The following is a 17,914-nucleotide window of genomic DNA, read 5'->3' as shown; positions in this document are numbered from 1 at the left end:
GAAGAGATATTCTTTCAACAACCCAGTCTTTCAAAACTTAGAAGCATTAAACCCCTGCGGTTGTGAACCTCTTATGGCCCATCCTCGTCCTTTCTCACTGAGAACATGGTGCAAGGCATTGATGATGAGTGGATGTCACTGCTAAGCTCAGAGCTATTGACTAGTTCTAGTGATGAAATGGCAGTTACATTCTGGATAAAAGTAAGAGATGCAAAGTCTGGGAATGGAGACCCCCATTTTCCTCTTTTATTGAAGTTCATGTTAAACTTGTTGTGTCTCCCCACACTCTAGTGCAGCGGTTGAAAGAGCATTTTCGGCCGTGAATAGGCTTAAAACTAAATTAAGGAATAGGTTAGCCACAGAAACCATCAGTGTAGTGTTGCACACGAAAAGATTTCTAAGTAATAGCAGCTGCAAGTGTTATAATCCACCAATAGATAAGTCATTGCTAGATAAATTCAATAGCAGCATGTATAAGAAGGGCATTATTAAGGATACTGAGGATAGTGATGAGGATTAGTATGATAATTTCCAAGTTCCAACAACATATCTCCCAGTCTAGTGTAGTAATTATGAGTACAATAAGTGAACTAATATTTTTGTTTTACTAATAACTTGCTAAGTATCTATATCATTAAGGGCCACAGCCAGAATTGTTCAGAAGCTTTAATTATGGCATATAATTTTGTTTTCATTATTGTCGTTCTTTCTTACCTAGAATATTTTGCATTGTCGCATTATTACTTTCTAAAATTACGGTAATGTGTGTCTACATATAAAAGGACTAACATTTATATTATTTATGCAAATTTATGCATCAAATCATAATTCTCCAAAGTTAGGCTAAAGCATGTCTGTAAAAGGATCAAATTTATGCTATTTTTTTTTTTTTAGTTATGCATCAGTAACTTGAATATTTGTATTAGAAAACAAATAAAGTAAATATGAATAATCTACAGAAAGAAAAAAAAAAAATGAACAAAATCTACATAAATTTTGCCAAGGGCATCTGGCAACACTGGACTCTCAGCTCAATAGGGAATACAACGCTTTCCAAGCACTCGTCTTTTCCTAACTCCTTTGTAAGTGATACATAATAAATTGAAGTCCTGCATTCATCCTTACAGAGAATAACTGAAATATTTAAGAAGTTGAAGATATTTCAATTGGCGACGAGGAATACAACGGTAAAAGTAAATTTATTAAACATGGTTACACAGTGTACAGCATTCAATCCTAGCTTGCGAAACTGTAATGGAGTTTTTGAACGATTGACAGTTCAATCTGCAGATTTGTTGCAGCAAGCTGGAGACGACAGTGCTAAGAAGGTTAGTACTTTGGTAAAATCTCTTCCTGTAAATGTCGTTACTGATGTCCAGCGGAGACTTAAACCAGTGAAACTGTCAGATGCCACATACTAAAATATCAAAGAAAAGCTAATTGCTCAGTATGAGGTTAAAAAGAGTGTGATAGGTGCAACGGTACAATTCCTGAATAGGAAACAACTTCCTGATGAATGTATTGAAAACTATGCTCGTGCATTAAATGACTTGTGCTCAAATTGCAATTATAAGGATTGTTGTCGGGATAGGTCTCTGCGAGATGCATTTGTGAGTGGCTTAAGGTCTGCAAGTATTCTGAGTGGTTTGTTACAAGACTGTGAAAACAAATCCTTTAACGAGTGTGTTGAGAAGGCGAAACTGCTGGCAACATTTTCTGCTGATGCTCAGGATATAAAGCCAGACTGCAGTCATCAGACAAGCTATAAAGTTACTGAACATAGGTCTAAAGGTATTAAAAAGGTTCCTACTTCATATGTTTGCATAAGGTGTGGTCAGCAAGCAAAACATTTTGCTAATGGTTGTTTTGCCATGAAATTGAAATGTGGTAAATGCCAGAAAACTGGACACCTTGCTAGGTGTTGCAAATCCATTGCAAAGTCATCGCATGCGGTCTCTGAAGCAACTCCGAGGGATGCGGCATGACCCAGGGAGATGTGGCAACGCAGCATAAGGGGATGGCGCGCGGGGACCAGACGGATGTTCGTGAGGCAGAAGGCAGCTGTGAATGCTCTCAACGAAGGGTAAATTCTTTTTTAGGATAAACTTCACTGTGCCAATGTCTGATTCACCATATGTGTTGAGCTGCTTTATTAACAATCAGAAAGTCGATTTTGAACTTGATAGTGGAAGTCATGTTTCTACAATGTGTCAAAGTGATGCAGCCAGAGCAGATGTTGTTATTTCTCCAACAAAACACCGTGTTCGCGGATACAGCGGAAATGCTATAAAGTTATGAGGAGAAACTTATGTAAATGTGACTTATGGTCACAAAATGTTGAAACACAAATTCTTAATTGTAAATTCCAGTAGTGTTAATCTGTTAGGTAGGGATTTATGTCAAAAGATGGATATTAAACTTTTGTTACCTGATGTTATGCAACATTCTGATAAGGTAATGTAAATGTGAGTAAATATGATGACGTCAGGAATAGAATTTTGTCTGAATTTAAAACATATTTAGGTGACGAATTTCAGTCTGACGTCAAACATACTGTCTCTTTAAATGTCATGTCTGATGCAAGGCCAATTTTTGCAAGAGCTCGACCTGTTCCATTGCGTTTACAAAGTAAGGTAAAAGAAGAGGTTGACAGGTTAAATGCTAGTGGTAAAATATCTAAGGTATATTCCAGTGATTGGGCTTCACCCACAGTTAATGTTATGAAGGATGAGAATAACATTCGAATATGTGGTGCTTTTTCGGTTACAGTGAATAAATTCCTCAAGCCAATGCAGACTCCATTACCCTCTATTGACGAGGTCATTGCACAAGTTGGCTCTGCAACAGTTTTCTCTAAAATTGATTAGGCACATGCAATTTTACAGTTGCCGTTAGATGAAGAATCTAAGAAATATACAACAATTAACACTTGTGAAGGGTTGTATCGATACAATTACCTCCCATTTGGCTTACGGGCTAGTCCCGGTATATTCCAGTCATTTATGTTACAGTTATTGAATGACATTAATGATGTGATTATTTACCAGGATGATCTACTTATTTTGTCTCCTAATGTTGATGAGCATACTGTTACCTTAAGGAGAGTATTAAATACGTTTCAAGATGCTGGTATCAAAGTTAATAACAATAAATGTTCCTTTTTTACAGATGAGGTGCATTATTTTCAATAGTAAGGTGGTGCATACTGACCCTGGAAAAGTGCGTTCCATTGTTGATGCCCATGCACCCAAAGACTTGAAGCAATTGCAAGCATTCTTTGGACTTTGCAACTATTATAAACGGTTTATTCCTAAATTCACTGAGGAGTTTGCCCCATTGTATAAATTATTGCGTAAAAATGCAAGATTTGTATGGAATCAAGAACAACAGAAGTGCTTTGATACTGGAAAGTTATTGTTCACATCTCACAGGGTTCTACAGCTGTATAATCCAGGTTATAAAACCTTGTTGGAAACAGACAGTTCAGGATATGGGATTGCTGCTGTACTGATGCAATGTAAAGATATGTACTCTCAGTGGCTGCCTGTAAAATTTACGTCCGGTACTCTGAACAATGTGGAACGTAATTACTCAAATCTTGAAAGAGAAGCATTGTCTGTGGTGTTTGGGTGTGAAAAATTCAGAGAATTTCTTGGTTCAAAATTCATCATTAGGAATGATCAACAACCTTTGCGTAAGTAAACTATTCTCCCATACAGCAGGAGTAGGCTACCTTTCACATGTTCTGCTAGGTTACAGCGTTGGTATCTAAGACTAGCTCAGTTTAATTATTGTTTTGAATATTCAAAAGGCACAGATAATGTCAACAGTGATTGTTTAAGTAGACTGCCTCTACCTGAATATGGTCATGATTGTGAGCCATATGAACTAATCTTTACTGTAAATTCCCTCTCTGCTATGAATATAACCTGTGTTGAAATTCAAAAGGAGACAGATAAGGATGAAAGTTTATCCGGAATTGAAACATTGTATAAAATATGGTGTTCCTACCAATGCTAAGTCTAACTTATTGCCATATAAGAACGTTCTGAAGGATATGTCTATTATGAAAGGCTGCATTCTGTATCAGAATCGTGTTTTAATTCTTCATCCTTTACGCCAAATGGTATTAGAGAAATTTCATGTAGGCCATCCAGGAATATGTAGTATGAAATCTTTGGTGCGCTCTCTTATCTGGTACCCTAACATTGATCATGATGTTGAAAGGCTGGTTAAAAATTGTGAGTTGTGTCAATCTGTTCAAGGAAGACCAAGTAAGAATCAACATGTAATATGGCCTACTACCACCGAGGCCTTGGTCTCGTGTTCATATAGACCATTTTTTCTATGAATCTCATACATGTCTTATTGTTGTAGATGCACTTAGTAAGTATATAGAAGTGGAAACAGTGCAAAGTACAAGTGAAAATGAAACAACTGACACCTTGCGTTTGGTGTTTTCACGTGATGGGTTGTGTGACTCACTCGTATCAGATAATGCTTCGTGTTTCACTAATAATAAATTTAAACAGTTTCTGGAGAATAATGGCATTATTCATATGACTCCTCCTCCCTATTCACCATCAAGTAATGGTCAAGCGGAGAGGTGGGTAAGGGTTGTAAAAGATTTGCTTAAGAAATATCAGTGATGAATCATTCAAAACACGCTTAGCTCAAGTTTTATTCCATTATCGTACTGTTCCACATTCTGTTACTAACATTCCCCCATCAGTGTCCTTGAATAATAGAAAGTTTGTATCGGTCAAAGATAGAATAAACCCTAAATATGTTGCTAATAAACCTTCTTGTGAATTCAAACAAATAAATCAATTTGAGGTAGGTGATAAAGTTCTGGCACTTAACTTAAGAGATGGTCCGAAATAGTTCCATGGTACAATTGTTCAGAAATTAGGTGTAAATCTGTATAATGTTCATGTTCAGGAATTAGATGTCATATGGAAACGACACTGTAATCAACTATTGTCAACCATAGGTTCAGAACGAAAGAAAAGCATCAATAATGAGTCCAGTTGTTTATCATCCTATAATGAATTACCTTCTCATCAACCAATAATGCAACCTTATATTTCTGTTGGGTCCCCTATCAATGTTTCACTTCACAATAACATAAGTGTACCAACTATTAGGGTTTCTAGTGACATTACGGTAGCAGATGTGCCTCCTATCAGGCGCTCAGCTAGAAATAGAAAACCTGTGATACGTTATGGTTATGACGAATATTAGAGATGTTATGGTGTGATTGTAAATGATTGCCAAGGTTATTCTTCCATTATAATAATATTGTTTTATTTTGTGTTTTCATTTAGAGAGGAGCATATTGTTTTATTTTGTGTTTTCATTTAGAGAGGAGCAAATGTTATATATTGCTTTAGTTTAGTTTAACTTATAATCAACTCTACTTTCTGTTATTGTAGTGACGTCTTCATTACGTCATGCCTACAGCTGTTAGGCCACTGAATTTTAAATCAGTGTCTGTCTCAGCTCAATAGAGATTACATCGCTTTTCAAGCACTCGTCTTTTCCTAACTCCTTTGTAAGGGATACATAATAAATTGAAGTCCTGCATTCATCCTTACAGAGAATAACTGAAATACTTAAGAAGTTGAAGATATTTCAATTCATTAGGCAAGTGCTTGAGCCATTTCTTAAAGAGAAGAAAGTTAACCCAGACCAATAAACATCTGCATCACAGAAGGAACCTGGGTGTAAGTTATATCAAACGTAGTTGAGCGAACTGTACCGTGGGTAATTCTCAAAACTTGCATATGAACTGCAAGCAACAACAGCACATTAAGTGCAACTCTCCAAATGCGTGTTGACGAATATCACTTAGGCCAGGTTCTGCAGACACAGATCTCGCAGCCCCACCACGACTTCCTCCCTCATAGAGAAAGGGAGTCCACAACCTTTTAGTTCTTAGGAACTAGCCAACTATGAGTGCCAACCAAGGGATTTCCCTTTCAAGGTGCCACCAATCTGGTGTACTGCCAACTGAGTAACCCACCTGAAGTGTCTTCCCTTTTTCTACTACTCATCACTTGCACTCTCCTTCATGCAGAGTGCCATTTCCTTTTGTACAATTTACTGTATGGTCAACTAGTGTCGTTCCTCAGAGTCAGACACACCAGTGCCACCCCAAAAAGAGTCCTGTGTTTTACACAACCAATACCTGTACTATTAGACACAGTGCCAACAATTAGCATGTACCCCAACAATACTACGAGTCACTACAGTGTCCATGAGTCCTAAAAAGTTTAGCTCAACTTGGACCGCTTCATTTAGTGTGACCATTGAACTGCACACTCAGCCACAGTGCCACCTGTAAACAGGGGTCTTCCAGCCTAAGTGTCACCCTCGCAAGGGACCCTTCCATAGTGTGCTTTTCCATCCACTCTGCCAAGAGCCAAGTGCCAATCCGTGCAATCACTTGCAAGGCTCTATTCCCAGCTCATTTTGATGCACCTTAACCGTCAGCATTATGTCACTGGAAAATTACCAAGCCTTCAGGGATATGGGAAGGGTGCAGGCCTAAAGGGAGAGTATCTAACACAGTGGGTACAGATGCAACTTGATGCCATGCTGCAAAGAGAAAGGCGGCAGGAAAGAGAAGAGCAGCAGCAACTTGAAATGGCCTTGAAGGAAAAGCAGCTTGAGCTGGTGAAAGCATGACAAGACAGTGCCACGACTCTGGCCCAACAAGCCACTAAAGCCCCGTTCATACATTCACGTATCAAGCCCACGCATGTTCAGGTATGTGAAACGTGGCTATACAGGGGGTTTGTTGGTGCGATCAAGTGGATACATGCCACAGGCCGATGTCTGTAAAGCTTGTGCAGTCAACATAACAACGCCATAACATAAGTATGAAGTAATGTGTATTAAGCCTACGCACTGCGCAAGATTGACAGGACACTTATGTGAATTGCCACGACAATAGGCCACACCCCCACCAATAGTGCGTGGCACAGCAAGTAACACCCACGTACGTATACAGTATGTGTAACGTTGTGTGTCACAACCTCACGACGTCCTCATGATATCCTCCACGTACATCGATGGGTATACATAGGGTACAAAAGGGCCATACTGCACACATGTGATTACAGTTCCATTCACCGCCTACCTGCAGCAAGATGTATTCCCCTGCTGCTGAATCAGCATGGAGAACATTGACGACATCCTTGCCCTTATAACACCAGCAAACAGACAAAAAAGAAAGGTAATGGAGACTGTCGTGGAGTATATGCACTGCATGGTATTGGTGGAAGTTGTGAAGGCCTACATTCCAACTGAAAATCAGAAAAAAAAAGGAGGCAGAGGAGGGTTTGGGCCTGGTCGTACCTGCAAAGAAGGGTGGAGCTAGGCCACTATGACAATCTGATGGAGGAGCTGGCAGCTAAAAATCCAGAACTATACAGGAATTTTACCCTAACTGACAGGGACGCATTCAATGAAATAGTTGAACGTGTCACAGCCTACATTCAGAAGAAACGCACATTTTGGAGGGAACCCCTTACGCCAGGACTGCATGTGGCTATCACCCTATGTTGCCTCGCCACAGGTGACTCATACAAGAGTCTGCAATACACATTCCGAGTGGCCCACAACTCCATCAGTTACATTGTACCTGAGACAGCTCTTCGTTGGGTGAGTCGGTAGAGCGGCGGACTGGCACTCGCTGGGCTGGAGTTCGATTCCCCAGCCGGCTGATGAAGAGTTACAGGAATTTATTTCTGGTGATAGAAATTCATTTCTTGCTATAATGTGGTTCGGATTTCACAATAAGCTGTAGGTCCCGTTGCTAAGTAACCAATTGGTTCTTAGCCACGTAAAATAAGTCTAATCCTTCGGGCCAGCCCTAGGAGATCTGTTATATCAGCCCAGTGGTCTGGTAAAACTAAGGTATACTTAACTTTGTACCTGAGACCTGCAGGGCCATTATTGTTGTCTACGGAGATGAGGAACTGCAGGTGCCACAAACACCAGAGGCTTGGAAGCAGGATGCCCGCAGGTTTTAGGAACGGTGGAACTTCCCCAACGTAATTGGAGCAGACAGCAAACTCATCAGGCTCTGTAAACCTCCCCTTGGTGGTATGCATTACTACAACTACAAGATCATCTCCATGAATCTACTTGCCATTGTCGATGCTTTATATAAGTTCCTCTATGTGGACGTGAGTGCTACTGGGTCAGAGTCGGATGATGGTGTATTTGCCCAGACCCGTCTGTTTGAAATGCTGGCAAAACAAGAAGCAAACCTTCCCCAACCTGAGGCCCTGCTAGATGCAACAAATGGAGTGCCTGTAGACTACTTCCTGCTTGGCGATGGTGCCTTCCCTCTGTTGAACTATCTTAAGAAACCCTACCCCAAAAGAGGCTTGTCCAAGGTGGAGCGGATATACAGCTACAGATTAAGAAGGGCACGCCGGACGGTGGAGAATACCATCACACATGACTTCATACCTGGTGCCTGGAGGAGTGACCCGCCCCTAGGAGACGTTCTTCCAACCGTGCATGGCAATACTGCAACCAAGAATGCCAAGAAACAATGCAACATCCTGAAAGACTACTTTTCATCTCATGCCAGTTTCGTTAGTTGACAGAAGAACTATTGTTAACTTGTATTTATATGTTTGGGATCTTATATTTGTTATATTTGTTTCTCTTCTTTATCTGTTACTTCGTATGTCGACTTCCTTATTTTTTCATGTCCGTACTGTTTATTTTTCATTTGTACTTAAGCATTTTTTCTGTTTTTTTACAAATGTCTTATTTCTGTTATTCCTAATTTAATTTGTTACTGTCAAATGTTTCAGTTCATTGAATTACAGTTGTGTTATTATTCTTAGTATATTTTGGCACTTATATTTATTTTAGTTAAGAGTTTTGTTTCAGTTATATCTCATTTTGCAATTGTCTTATTTGTTATTATTCTCAGTTCATTTTGGTACTGATATTTTTTTAGGTCATTGGATAACATACATTGTTCAATTATATGTTATTTTGCATATGACATAGTGGTACTTAGTTTTATTAATTTTCCTTGAATATAAGTTAATTTTCAACTATATAGTTGTTTCCATATGTCTTATTTGTGTTATTATTCTTACTTCATTTTGTTACTTTGATGGTTTTTGTTCACTGAATAAAAGTTATTTTTAAATTATATGGTTATTGTTTATACTAATGCTTATATATACATTGAAACATACAATAATACAAAAAAATATACATTTCTTTATATAACACTGATACATTGACACATACACGAAATATGTGTTTACATAAATACTAATACTATGGCACATACAAACATACAAAAAATGTTGTCTATATATAAATATATACATAGACACCTGAGTGTGGACGTCACTCCAGGTGCAGACAGTTGGGCGTGCAGCATCGCCACCTGTTGCGCTGTGAGGTTGAAAGGCTGGGTCATGCCACCACTAGGTGTAGCAAGTGGCACATATGTTGGAGTTGTAGTAGCAGGAAGAGGAACTGGGGCTGCAGGCGGAGCGTCCCAAAGGGCTTCTGCTTGGGTGTGGGGTATCAGGTGATGTGGGGGCCTCGTTATGCCCCCTTTGGTTGCCCTCACAAAGCGCTGTATGGCAGAGAGCAACTCCACCTTCAGCGCATCCTGAGCTCGGGCCCCACATCCACACAGTCGTAGGCAAGCTCATCCAGAGAGTTCTGCCAGTAAGTCAACTTGGGGTCAGCCATAGGTTTTATGACCCCCTCTAGCCTTTCCTGAGCTGACTCTGCTTGTTGCAGCAACACTTCCAGGACCCCATTTGGAGGGCTGTCCTGCTTCCGTGACTTCCTTGGTGGAGGCTCATCGACGGCGGAGGATGGGTCATCGGATAAACGGGACTGGAGTGCCACTGCCAGCAGGATCAGAAAAGGCAGGATCAGCAATGGCAGGACCATGGGCAGGACGGCTGGTGCAAGCAGCTGCAGCAGACTGTAAAGAGATGGAACATGTATGAGAGAATGTAAATAAATGTACTGTGAATGATAAGGTTGTAGTTTCATTAATTAAATAAACTATGTAATAAAGTTTCAGTCACTAATTTACTAACGAAACAATAAAATAAGACATACCAAAGGAAGTCCCAACACCTTGGGCTTCTTTTGTCAGACGATGTGGGGTTTGAGGAAGTGGAAGATGTTCAGTATCCATTTCTCACAGTCCATCAGTCATTTGCTGGCCCCCTGACCACTTTTCTCCGCTGTAAAGCATCCATAGCAGGTCCTGAGGGAGGTAAACCAGGTCCAGAGTTCAGTGCCTGACACAGGAGGATCAAGTGACCTCCCCTCCCCTCGAATGCCCTGCGCACCCTCGCCTTGTCCTTGTATGCAGTCATGCCCTTATTGTAAATAAATTCAGCCTCCTGCTCCAACCATTCCCTTACCAGCCTCTCATTTTCGTCTGAGAGGATGACAGAAGGGTTTTACTTGCAGCACACCTTTACTGCAGTCTCAGGGTCGGTGCCATCAGCAGCTTCCTTGTTGACGTCGTCATCGGCGTCGATCATTGTCGTCCAGGGCGACGTCCTCATCGTTGAGTATGCTGCTGTTGCTGGCCATGTCCACCTTGTCGGCCTCATCGAGGTGTATCACCACATCCTCCTCCACCATGGTGCCTGTAGCAGTTAGTCTCTTTGTAAAGGCAGTCTCAGTTCCTGACTGGGATGACGGACGCTTGTAAGCCCCCTTCTGGTGTCTTTTGCTTTTTTCTTTCGGCATTATAGTAAACAGGTCTACTGACGAAGGTGCTGGAGGGGCAAGAGATTGTGTTGCTGCTGCCGGTCCGGGAGAGGAACTGAAACCGCATACACACCGAAGGTCGTTTTATACATCTGACACAGCGCTGTCTCATTGTCTCGGGTCCCAGGGTATAGGCGCTGTTGGCGCGTCTACTCCCGAACCTCATGAGGACCCACGGGGTGCTTGGCAGGAATGGGAGAGCAGCATGGTACCACACATCATTGTCCTACAGGCACGCCGACCACGCTACGTTTGTACCACGCTGTGCGTGTGAAGCCACGCAAAATGATGGTTAACATGAGCAGACACGTGTGTTTTGAACATATCGAAATGTATGCGACTCCCCAAGCACACTGGGCTGGTGGGTAGCATCCTCCTGACTCCGTCCCGCATGCCCACAATCATAAATACGCTTTTCGGAATGTTTTCGCATTAATTACGTGAGCGGTTGCCAGCTACTAGTTTCCATTCATGCGTGGGTATGCGTGAGTTGATATGTGAATGTGTGAACAGGCCTTAACCCCACACCTTCCATGCCTCATTCCAATATGTCAAGTATTACCTCACTCATGCCAACATGGACTGACGAAAAGACAGAGGTGTGGCTGGCACAGGTAGATGCGCTTTTCTCTAACTATAATACCACAAAGACAGGAAGAGCCTTGCTTCTTGCTAAGCATATGACTGGTAAAGCCAAGGACTCCCTCTGCATGCTGGATAATGGTGCCAGGGGAAACATGGGTGAAGTTCTCTGGGCCATAATCAAGGTATACGAGATAATATCGGAGAAATAGAGACAATGGTGGAGGGCTCTCCAAAAAGAAATTGGTCTGACCTGGGCTGAATGGGCCTACCATAGGACCCTAGTGGGCCAGATCTGGCTCGACGACCTGGTGTGGATGGAACGCAAGAACCTGTTCAACTGGATGGTGCTGGAGGATTTCTTCTAGTATGCCCCTGGGTCCCTTGCCGTGTACATCAACGATAAGTAACCCCAGATATTCAAGGAAGGCTGTCATATGGCCATTGCTTTGGAAACCTTCCACCCATCTTCCAGCATGTCTCACAGATGCATAGTGCCACCCAGTCATTTCTCAGGGCCAGTTCACACGAAGAACAGACTCCCGTCCAAGCCTCCAGTATGCAGCCACTGCTGTAAGTCTGGACACTCCAAGTCTGAGTGTCACTTTAAAGGTGGAGCTACCAAGAAGTTCCCCTTCAAGCCTTTTAAGAAGTCCTACAGCTGCTCTCCATCCACTTCCCAGCAAACCTCACAACCTACTGACACCACAGCCAGTCAAGCCCATCAAAGAGGCTCCTGCAAAGACTTTGCTGATCTTAGTCATTATAGTGCCAGATTTCCTGCATGCCCACAACACTGCAAGGCAACAAAATATGTCCACTTTATATCCAGTGCCAAAATAGCCAAGCCGTGGCCCGCCACGCCTTCCGAGGAGTGGCTCTGCTCTCAAGGAAATACAGAAAGAAGAGATCATACTTATTAAAAAAATAAAGTAATCAATATATAGATAAAAATGTGTTAAAATGCAAGAATAATAGTATTTGGGTAGTAATGCATTGCATTTTTGCTTGAACTTCTGAAGTTCCAATTGTGTGACATCCTCTGGGAAGCTGTTCCACAGTCCAACAGTGTGAGGAATAAAGGACCTCTAGAACTGAGAAGTTCAACAGTGAGACACATTTACTGCATATTGGGGCTGCTGTTCAGTGAATCTGTTTGCTCTCAGCAGATAAAGGGGATCAGGGATCAATTGTGAATGTGAAAGATCTCTGTTGAAATGCAACTTAAGAAAAAGTTACAAACAAGAGACCATCTGTCGATGGTCCAAGTCATAACTGCTACTATTAGGAAACAGAACCTTACCACCACTAACCACTCTTAAAAGAGATAAATCTCTGGCATAAGATGACATCCACATCAGAGAACAGTATTCCAGTAAAGGAAGTACAAATGACCTAAAACAGGTTGCACTGATTTGATCACTTTTATAACTATAGGAAGCCTTATGAACAATACCTTACTTTCGTGTGGCATTTGCTGAAACTTTCATAAGATGTTTCTCAAAAGTTAGATGTGAGTCGAAAGTTACACCTAGAAGTTTTAAACTTCAAACTCATTCAGCAAAGTTCCATCCACATGAAGGGAAGGATGAGGTGGGAAATCTGTACCAGATCTGCTAATCAACAGAGTTTTCGTTTTACTGGAGTTCAGCCTCATACCCCACTGACTACACCATTCCCTGATCCAGTCAATGTCCCAATTGAGGCACATCTGAATAGTTTTACATCTTTAACATTATTGCTGTTAAACACATCAAATAAAGACTCTATATTCTTGATAAAAGTAGTTGTTGAGATAGCCTCTCTGGGGAGTTTACCAGTGCAGATGTAAGTCATGAGAGCCGCACTGACAGAGTGACTGAAGACCCGTGCTGCTGTTTTCATCTTCATTTCACTGAATGGTGGTAACTTAATATGCTTGTGTGACAACATAGGTGCAAGCCTCACTCCAGTCACTGTTGAACTTTCCAGTTGATGAAACTGTTCAATGTATTTCCAGCTCACTATATGTCCTTCAACATGAAAATCATGTTTGTGAAGATTGTTACGAATGGACTTGGGTAAATGGGGTGGATCATACAGTATGAAGATTTTCTTGTTTCTTCCCTGTAAATGTTCTATAATCTTCAAAACCAAGCACTCTATCTTCACAACCTACAAAGCTCAAGCCCTCTTTGACAGAAACTTCATCAAGGCAAACATTACAGTATCTGTCAAGTTCCTTTATTGTTGCTGTACGATTTCCCAGGAGAGTTGCCAGTGATGATGAGAATCCTGTATTAATTTGACACTTGCTGAATATTCTTTGAAGTGTTCTTACACACGGTATTTTAAAATTTTTTCTCAGATATCTGTATGCAGCAGGACTTTTGTAAAACAATGACAGACAGTACAATTTAATATTGTGATTCCAGCGTTTCTGCTTCCTCTGGGTCAGTTGTGTAAGAACCAGATCACAGGCTAGGGCTTCAATGTACTTTTTTATCACCTTTTCCTTTTCTCTTTTTTCTGATGGTACAATTCACGTCTAGTTTTCATAAGTGCCTTCTTGAGAAGCAAACTTCTTTTTCTGTATGTTTCATTCTTCCTTTTCAAGTTTTCCTTCGTTGGGGCTGGTGACACTTCCACAGGTTCCTCAACAGTCTGTTCCTCTTCTGTAAGAAAAATATATCAATAAATTTTTAAAATCTTTGCAAAAATTTCATGTTTTTTAAAACTATATATAAATTCAAATATATATAAAATTATATTTGATAAGTTATGATAACTGATATTTCACATATATATATTAAGCTTTTTAAACTTACTGGCAGTAAAACGAGTGTGCACCCCTATTTATGTGACCCATCCAGGTATAGCCTTGCATAAACACGCTAGATATTAAACATACCTTCTTGAAATTTCATGAATTTCATCCTGACACAAAGTTAGTAGAACGACTTAATTGTAAAACTCAACAACTGTAAACACTACAAGAAACAGTAAATATTAACAAAAAGCACTTTCAAGAACTTGAAAGAGAGCTTAAAAAATTAATTGCATTATGTTTGTGCAAGTAGGAAACAAAAGCTCTCTACCTCTTCTTCTTTTTCTTGGAAGTGTGTCATCTTCAGATTGAATTGTTCTTTTTATCACACGTCTAAAATACAACTTCTTTGGAGCATTCTGATTTTTTAATAAAGTAGGGATGGCATCTTTCCTTAAGTTTTTCTTCTTTCTTTTGGAACTACTTGGGGGGGGGGGTTGAAAATGTAATAAATATATGCTAAATTAAATAAAATACTAATATCCTTGAGTAATAAAGCTGTAAACGGATTTAACATTCTTGTGACAACAACAGTAATTCTACTAACACCAGTAAAATACTAACCAAAGATTATAATTATCAGGCCTTCTTGAAGTTTTTATGTTACATGCTATTTAGGTGTACAGATAATTTACTTTTTCCAGCAGGGCACATGAATTGATCTTTGTCAAAATGATCTTCGCACAAACACAATTGAAGAATACTTTTGTAATCCCTTTTGAAGTTCAGGTCACATCGACGTGTGTTAATCCACCACCTCTGACATCTGAAATAGTGAAACAGCTAATAATTACTATCAGGCCAACAAGGTTGGGGGTTGTGATTTATTATAACATGTAAGAAATTTGTTTATTTTCACAGTAAACATTTACACGTCTAGAGTTGAGATCATTAGACTACTAGACTACTTCAAGCTTAATTTGGCCAAGATTAACCACTGTAGATTTCACTGAGATCATTATAATAAAATTGAAACAAAAAACTATTGTCGAAACGGAATTAGTAAACATGACTTTAATTTGCTCACCATATGAAAGCCAAGGCAAAGTCGTTACAATGGCTGTAGTTTGATCAGTAATACAGTATAGGATCCAAACTTTCATCATACATTACATGGTATTTGCAGTGTGTGTAAGGTGAATTTACCTGTCTACTGCTTTCTTTGCCTCTTCTCCAACCCTTTTTCCTGGGTTTGGAAAAAAAAAAATGCCAGCTCTGGGTTTTAGTGTCGGGAATTCTGACAATCTATCGCTGAACAATATTAAACATGTGCGTTGACGGCCATATTGTCTTAGAGAATAAGTTCGTCGTCCCGTGGGCTCGAACCAACGAAGGACAAGAGCCTACGGGACGACGAACTTATTATCAACTAAAAACTCCCCTTCGGTAACATATATGGAGATATATTATTTCCGAGATAGAGCGAATTGGATATTAAAGGATGTTTGTAGCTTAATGCTTGTATATGAATCACGGTGATGTGATAAAAAGTCATAATATGGCTGCGTGCGACAAACGCACTATATGGTCAGCATGGCAGAGGTGGGTTGATATCGACTCTAAATACGAATACCTGAGTTCGACGGGGCTTTGTAGATGGGAGCCGATATCAACTTATACCTCACTTGTTGGCCGCATGGGTAAAGGCGTCAATGTATTCCTGAGTTCTTGTCCTTCGTTGGTTCGAGCCAAGGGTACGATGAACTTATCATCTACTAAAAAATTCCCATTCGGTAACATATATGAAAATATATTATTTCCGAGGTAGAGCGAACTGGATATTAAAGGACGTTTGTAGCTTAATGCTTGTATATGAATCATGGTGATGTGATAAAAAGTCATAATATGGCTGCATGCGACAAATGCACTACATGGTCAGCATGGCAGAGGTGGGTTGATATCGACTCTAAATATAAATACCTGAGTTCGACAGGGATTTGTAGATGGGAGCCAATATCAACCTATACCTCAGTTGTTGGCCGCGTGGGTAAAGGTGTCACTGTATTCCTGAGTTCTTGTCCTTCGTTGATTCGAGCCAAGGGTACGACGAACTTATTATCAACTAAAAAATTCCCCTTCGGTAACATATATGAAAATATATTATTTCCGAGGTAGAGCGAATTGGACATTAAAGGATGTTTGTAGCTTAATGCTTGTATATATATATATATATATATATATATATATATATATATATATATATATATATATATATATATATATATATATATATATATATATATATATATATATATATATATATATATATATATATATATATATATATATATATATATATATATATATATATATATATATATATATATATATATATATATATATATATCTATATATATATATATATATATATATATATATATATATATATATATATATATATATATATATATATATATATATATATATATATATTATAGGTTACAAGAAGTCGCTGCAGAGCCAACCCTTCATTTACCCTTAGTTACGGGAGTAGAATCGTTGCTGCATAGCCGATCCAAGTTGACCTAGATATCAAAACAATTAAAGTTATCAACAGTTCAATCTGTCCCGTTTCTTTACCTGAAACAGACATTTAGAGGGCACGGTCAAAAAGTACGAGGATGAGAGACTGAGTGCCACTCTCTTATGCAGCTTAGCCCAACTAAGCTGCTTAAAGCAACCTTTCTAAAGGCAGTTTAAACTGGCTGAATTGTTTTCCTGCGGGATACCTGGGAAGATACAAACAGATGGCCAGGAGACCTGGAAAATGACACATCTCTGCACACGGTCACCAGACTTGACAGATCTCTGCACACGGTCCATACTCGGCAGAGGTCTTGAAAAGGGATGGGACAGGAGAAATCTTTGCAGTTAGCCAGAGCAATTGTATGCGCACGAGAGGTGCTGAGAGTTCCCTTCCCCCACTTCCCCCCTGTCCACACCCGACTCCAGACTCGTTACCATCTCTACGGTCATCCTCGAGTGGATCGTCCAAGTGATAGTGTGCCGTGCCTTACGTGTGATTGTCCCTCGTCATTCTTTGCCAGAGACCCGCTTCCCCTAAGGTAAAGTACGAGTGAAGACTTTTCAGTCACGATAGTTTGCCATTAGAAGTGTTTATTGAGTGCCAGTATTCTACCTCAATCCTTGTGCCATTTTACCCGGTACCATGGCCAATGTTCTGTGTTCCAGTGTAAAGTGTTCATTCATTCCTTGAGTCCTTGCCACCATCAGTGCAGCCTTGAATCATTGTATGAGTTATATTTTCCTTTTACTGGCATGTAATGTTTACCTCTCTATTGCAAAGGGCCTTTGCTGTGGACTCATCTTGGGCTGTGCCTTGCCATCATTCAAGACTTCATTAGAAGATCTTAATGAGTTGCAAGCCTCCTAATAATTCATTTAACCATTTTCCTTTTGATTCCTTTTGTAAATATAATAACTTAATTTAACCAAAGTGTTTGCGTAACATTCCCTCATGAAGTAGAACACTAAGCCCATTGAGTCATCCCCATTTTTCTTTTCTTTTTATGATTTCGAGAAGTCAAGAGGGCATTGTGGCTATTAGAATTACATATGTGTCTGGTAAAAGTGACCAGTAGATTCTACATATATATTTCAGCCTAAAAACCAATAAAAACGATTGCCCACTTGGCTACGATGGTGAGGATGGGTCTATTCCAGCTGTAATAAATATATCTGAAAACGACAGGTATATGTGTCATAATTAGACAT

General features: G+C 39.9%; 1 protein-coding gene across 1 annotated transcript; it reads left to right on the top strand.

Moving 5' to 3' along the window:
- Positions 1-1,981: 1,981 nt before the first annotated feature.
- LOC136850974 (uncharacterized) lies at positions 1,982-6,690 on the top strand. Its single transcript, XM_067124952.1, has 4 exons — positions 1,982-2,083; positions 3,169-3,694; positions 4,378-4,610; positions 6,496-6,690. Exons 1-4 carry the CDS (start codon positions 1,982-1,984, stop codon positions 6,688-6,690), a joined length of 1,056 nt encoding a protein of 351 aa, XP_066981053.1.
- The last annotated feature ends 11,224 nt before the right edge of the window (positions 6,691-17,914 follow it).

This window comes from Macrobrachium rosenbergii, chromosome 23, assembly GCF_040412425.1.
Source record: "Macrobrachium rosenbergii isolate ZJJX-2024 chromosome 23, ASM4041242v1, whole genome shotgun sequence".
Classification (NCBI taxonomy): domain Eukaryota; kingdom Metazoa; phylum Arthropoda; class Malacostraca; order Decapoda; family Palaemonidae; genus Macrobrachium; species Macrobrachium rosenbergii.
Note: the sequence above shows the minus strand (reverse complement) of the source record. Positions and strands in the feature narration are given on the sequence as shown.

Excerpts from the sequence above, each read along its gene's own strand:
- LOC136850974 (XM_067124952.1), top strand. The coding sequence starts at position 1,982 with ATGACCCAGGGAGATGTGGCAACGCAGCATAAGGGGATGGCGCGCGGG. Across the intron at positions 3,695-4,377 it reads GAATGATCAACAACCTTTGC|ATGCACTTAGTAAGTATATA; the intron begins GTAAGTAAACTA and ends TTATTGTTGTAG. Across the intron at positions 4,611-6,495 it reads ATGGTCAAGCGGAGAGGTGG|CATTATGTCACTGGAAAATT; the intron begins GTAAGGGTTGTA and ends CTTAACCGTCAG.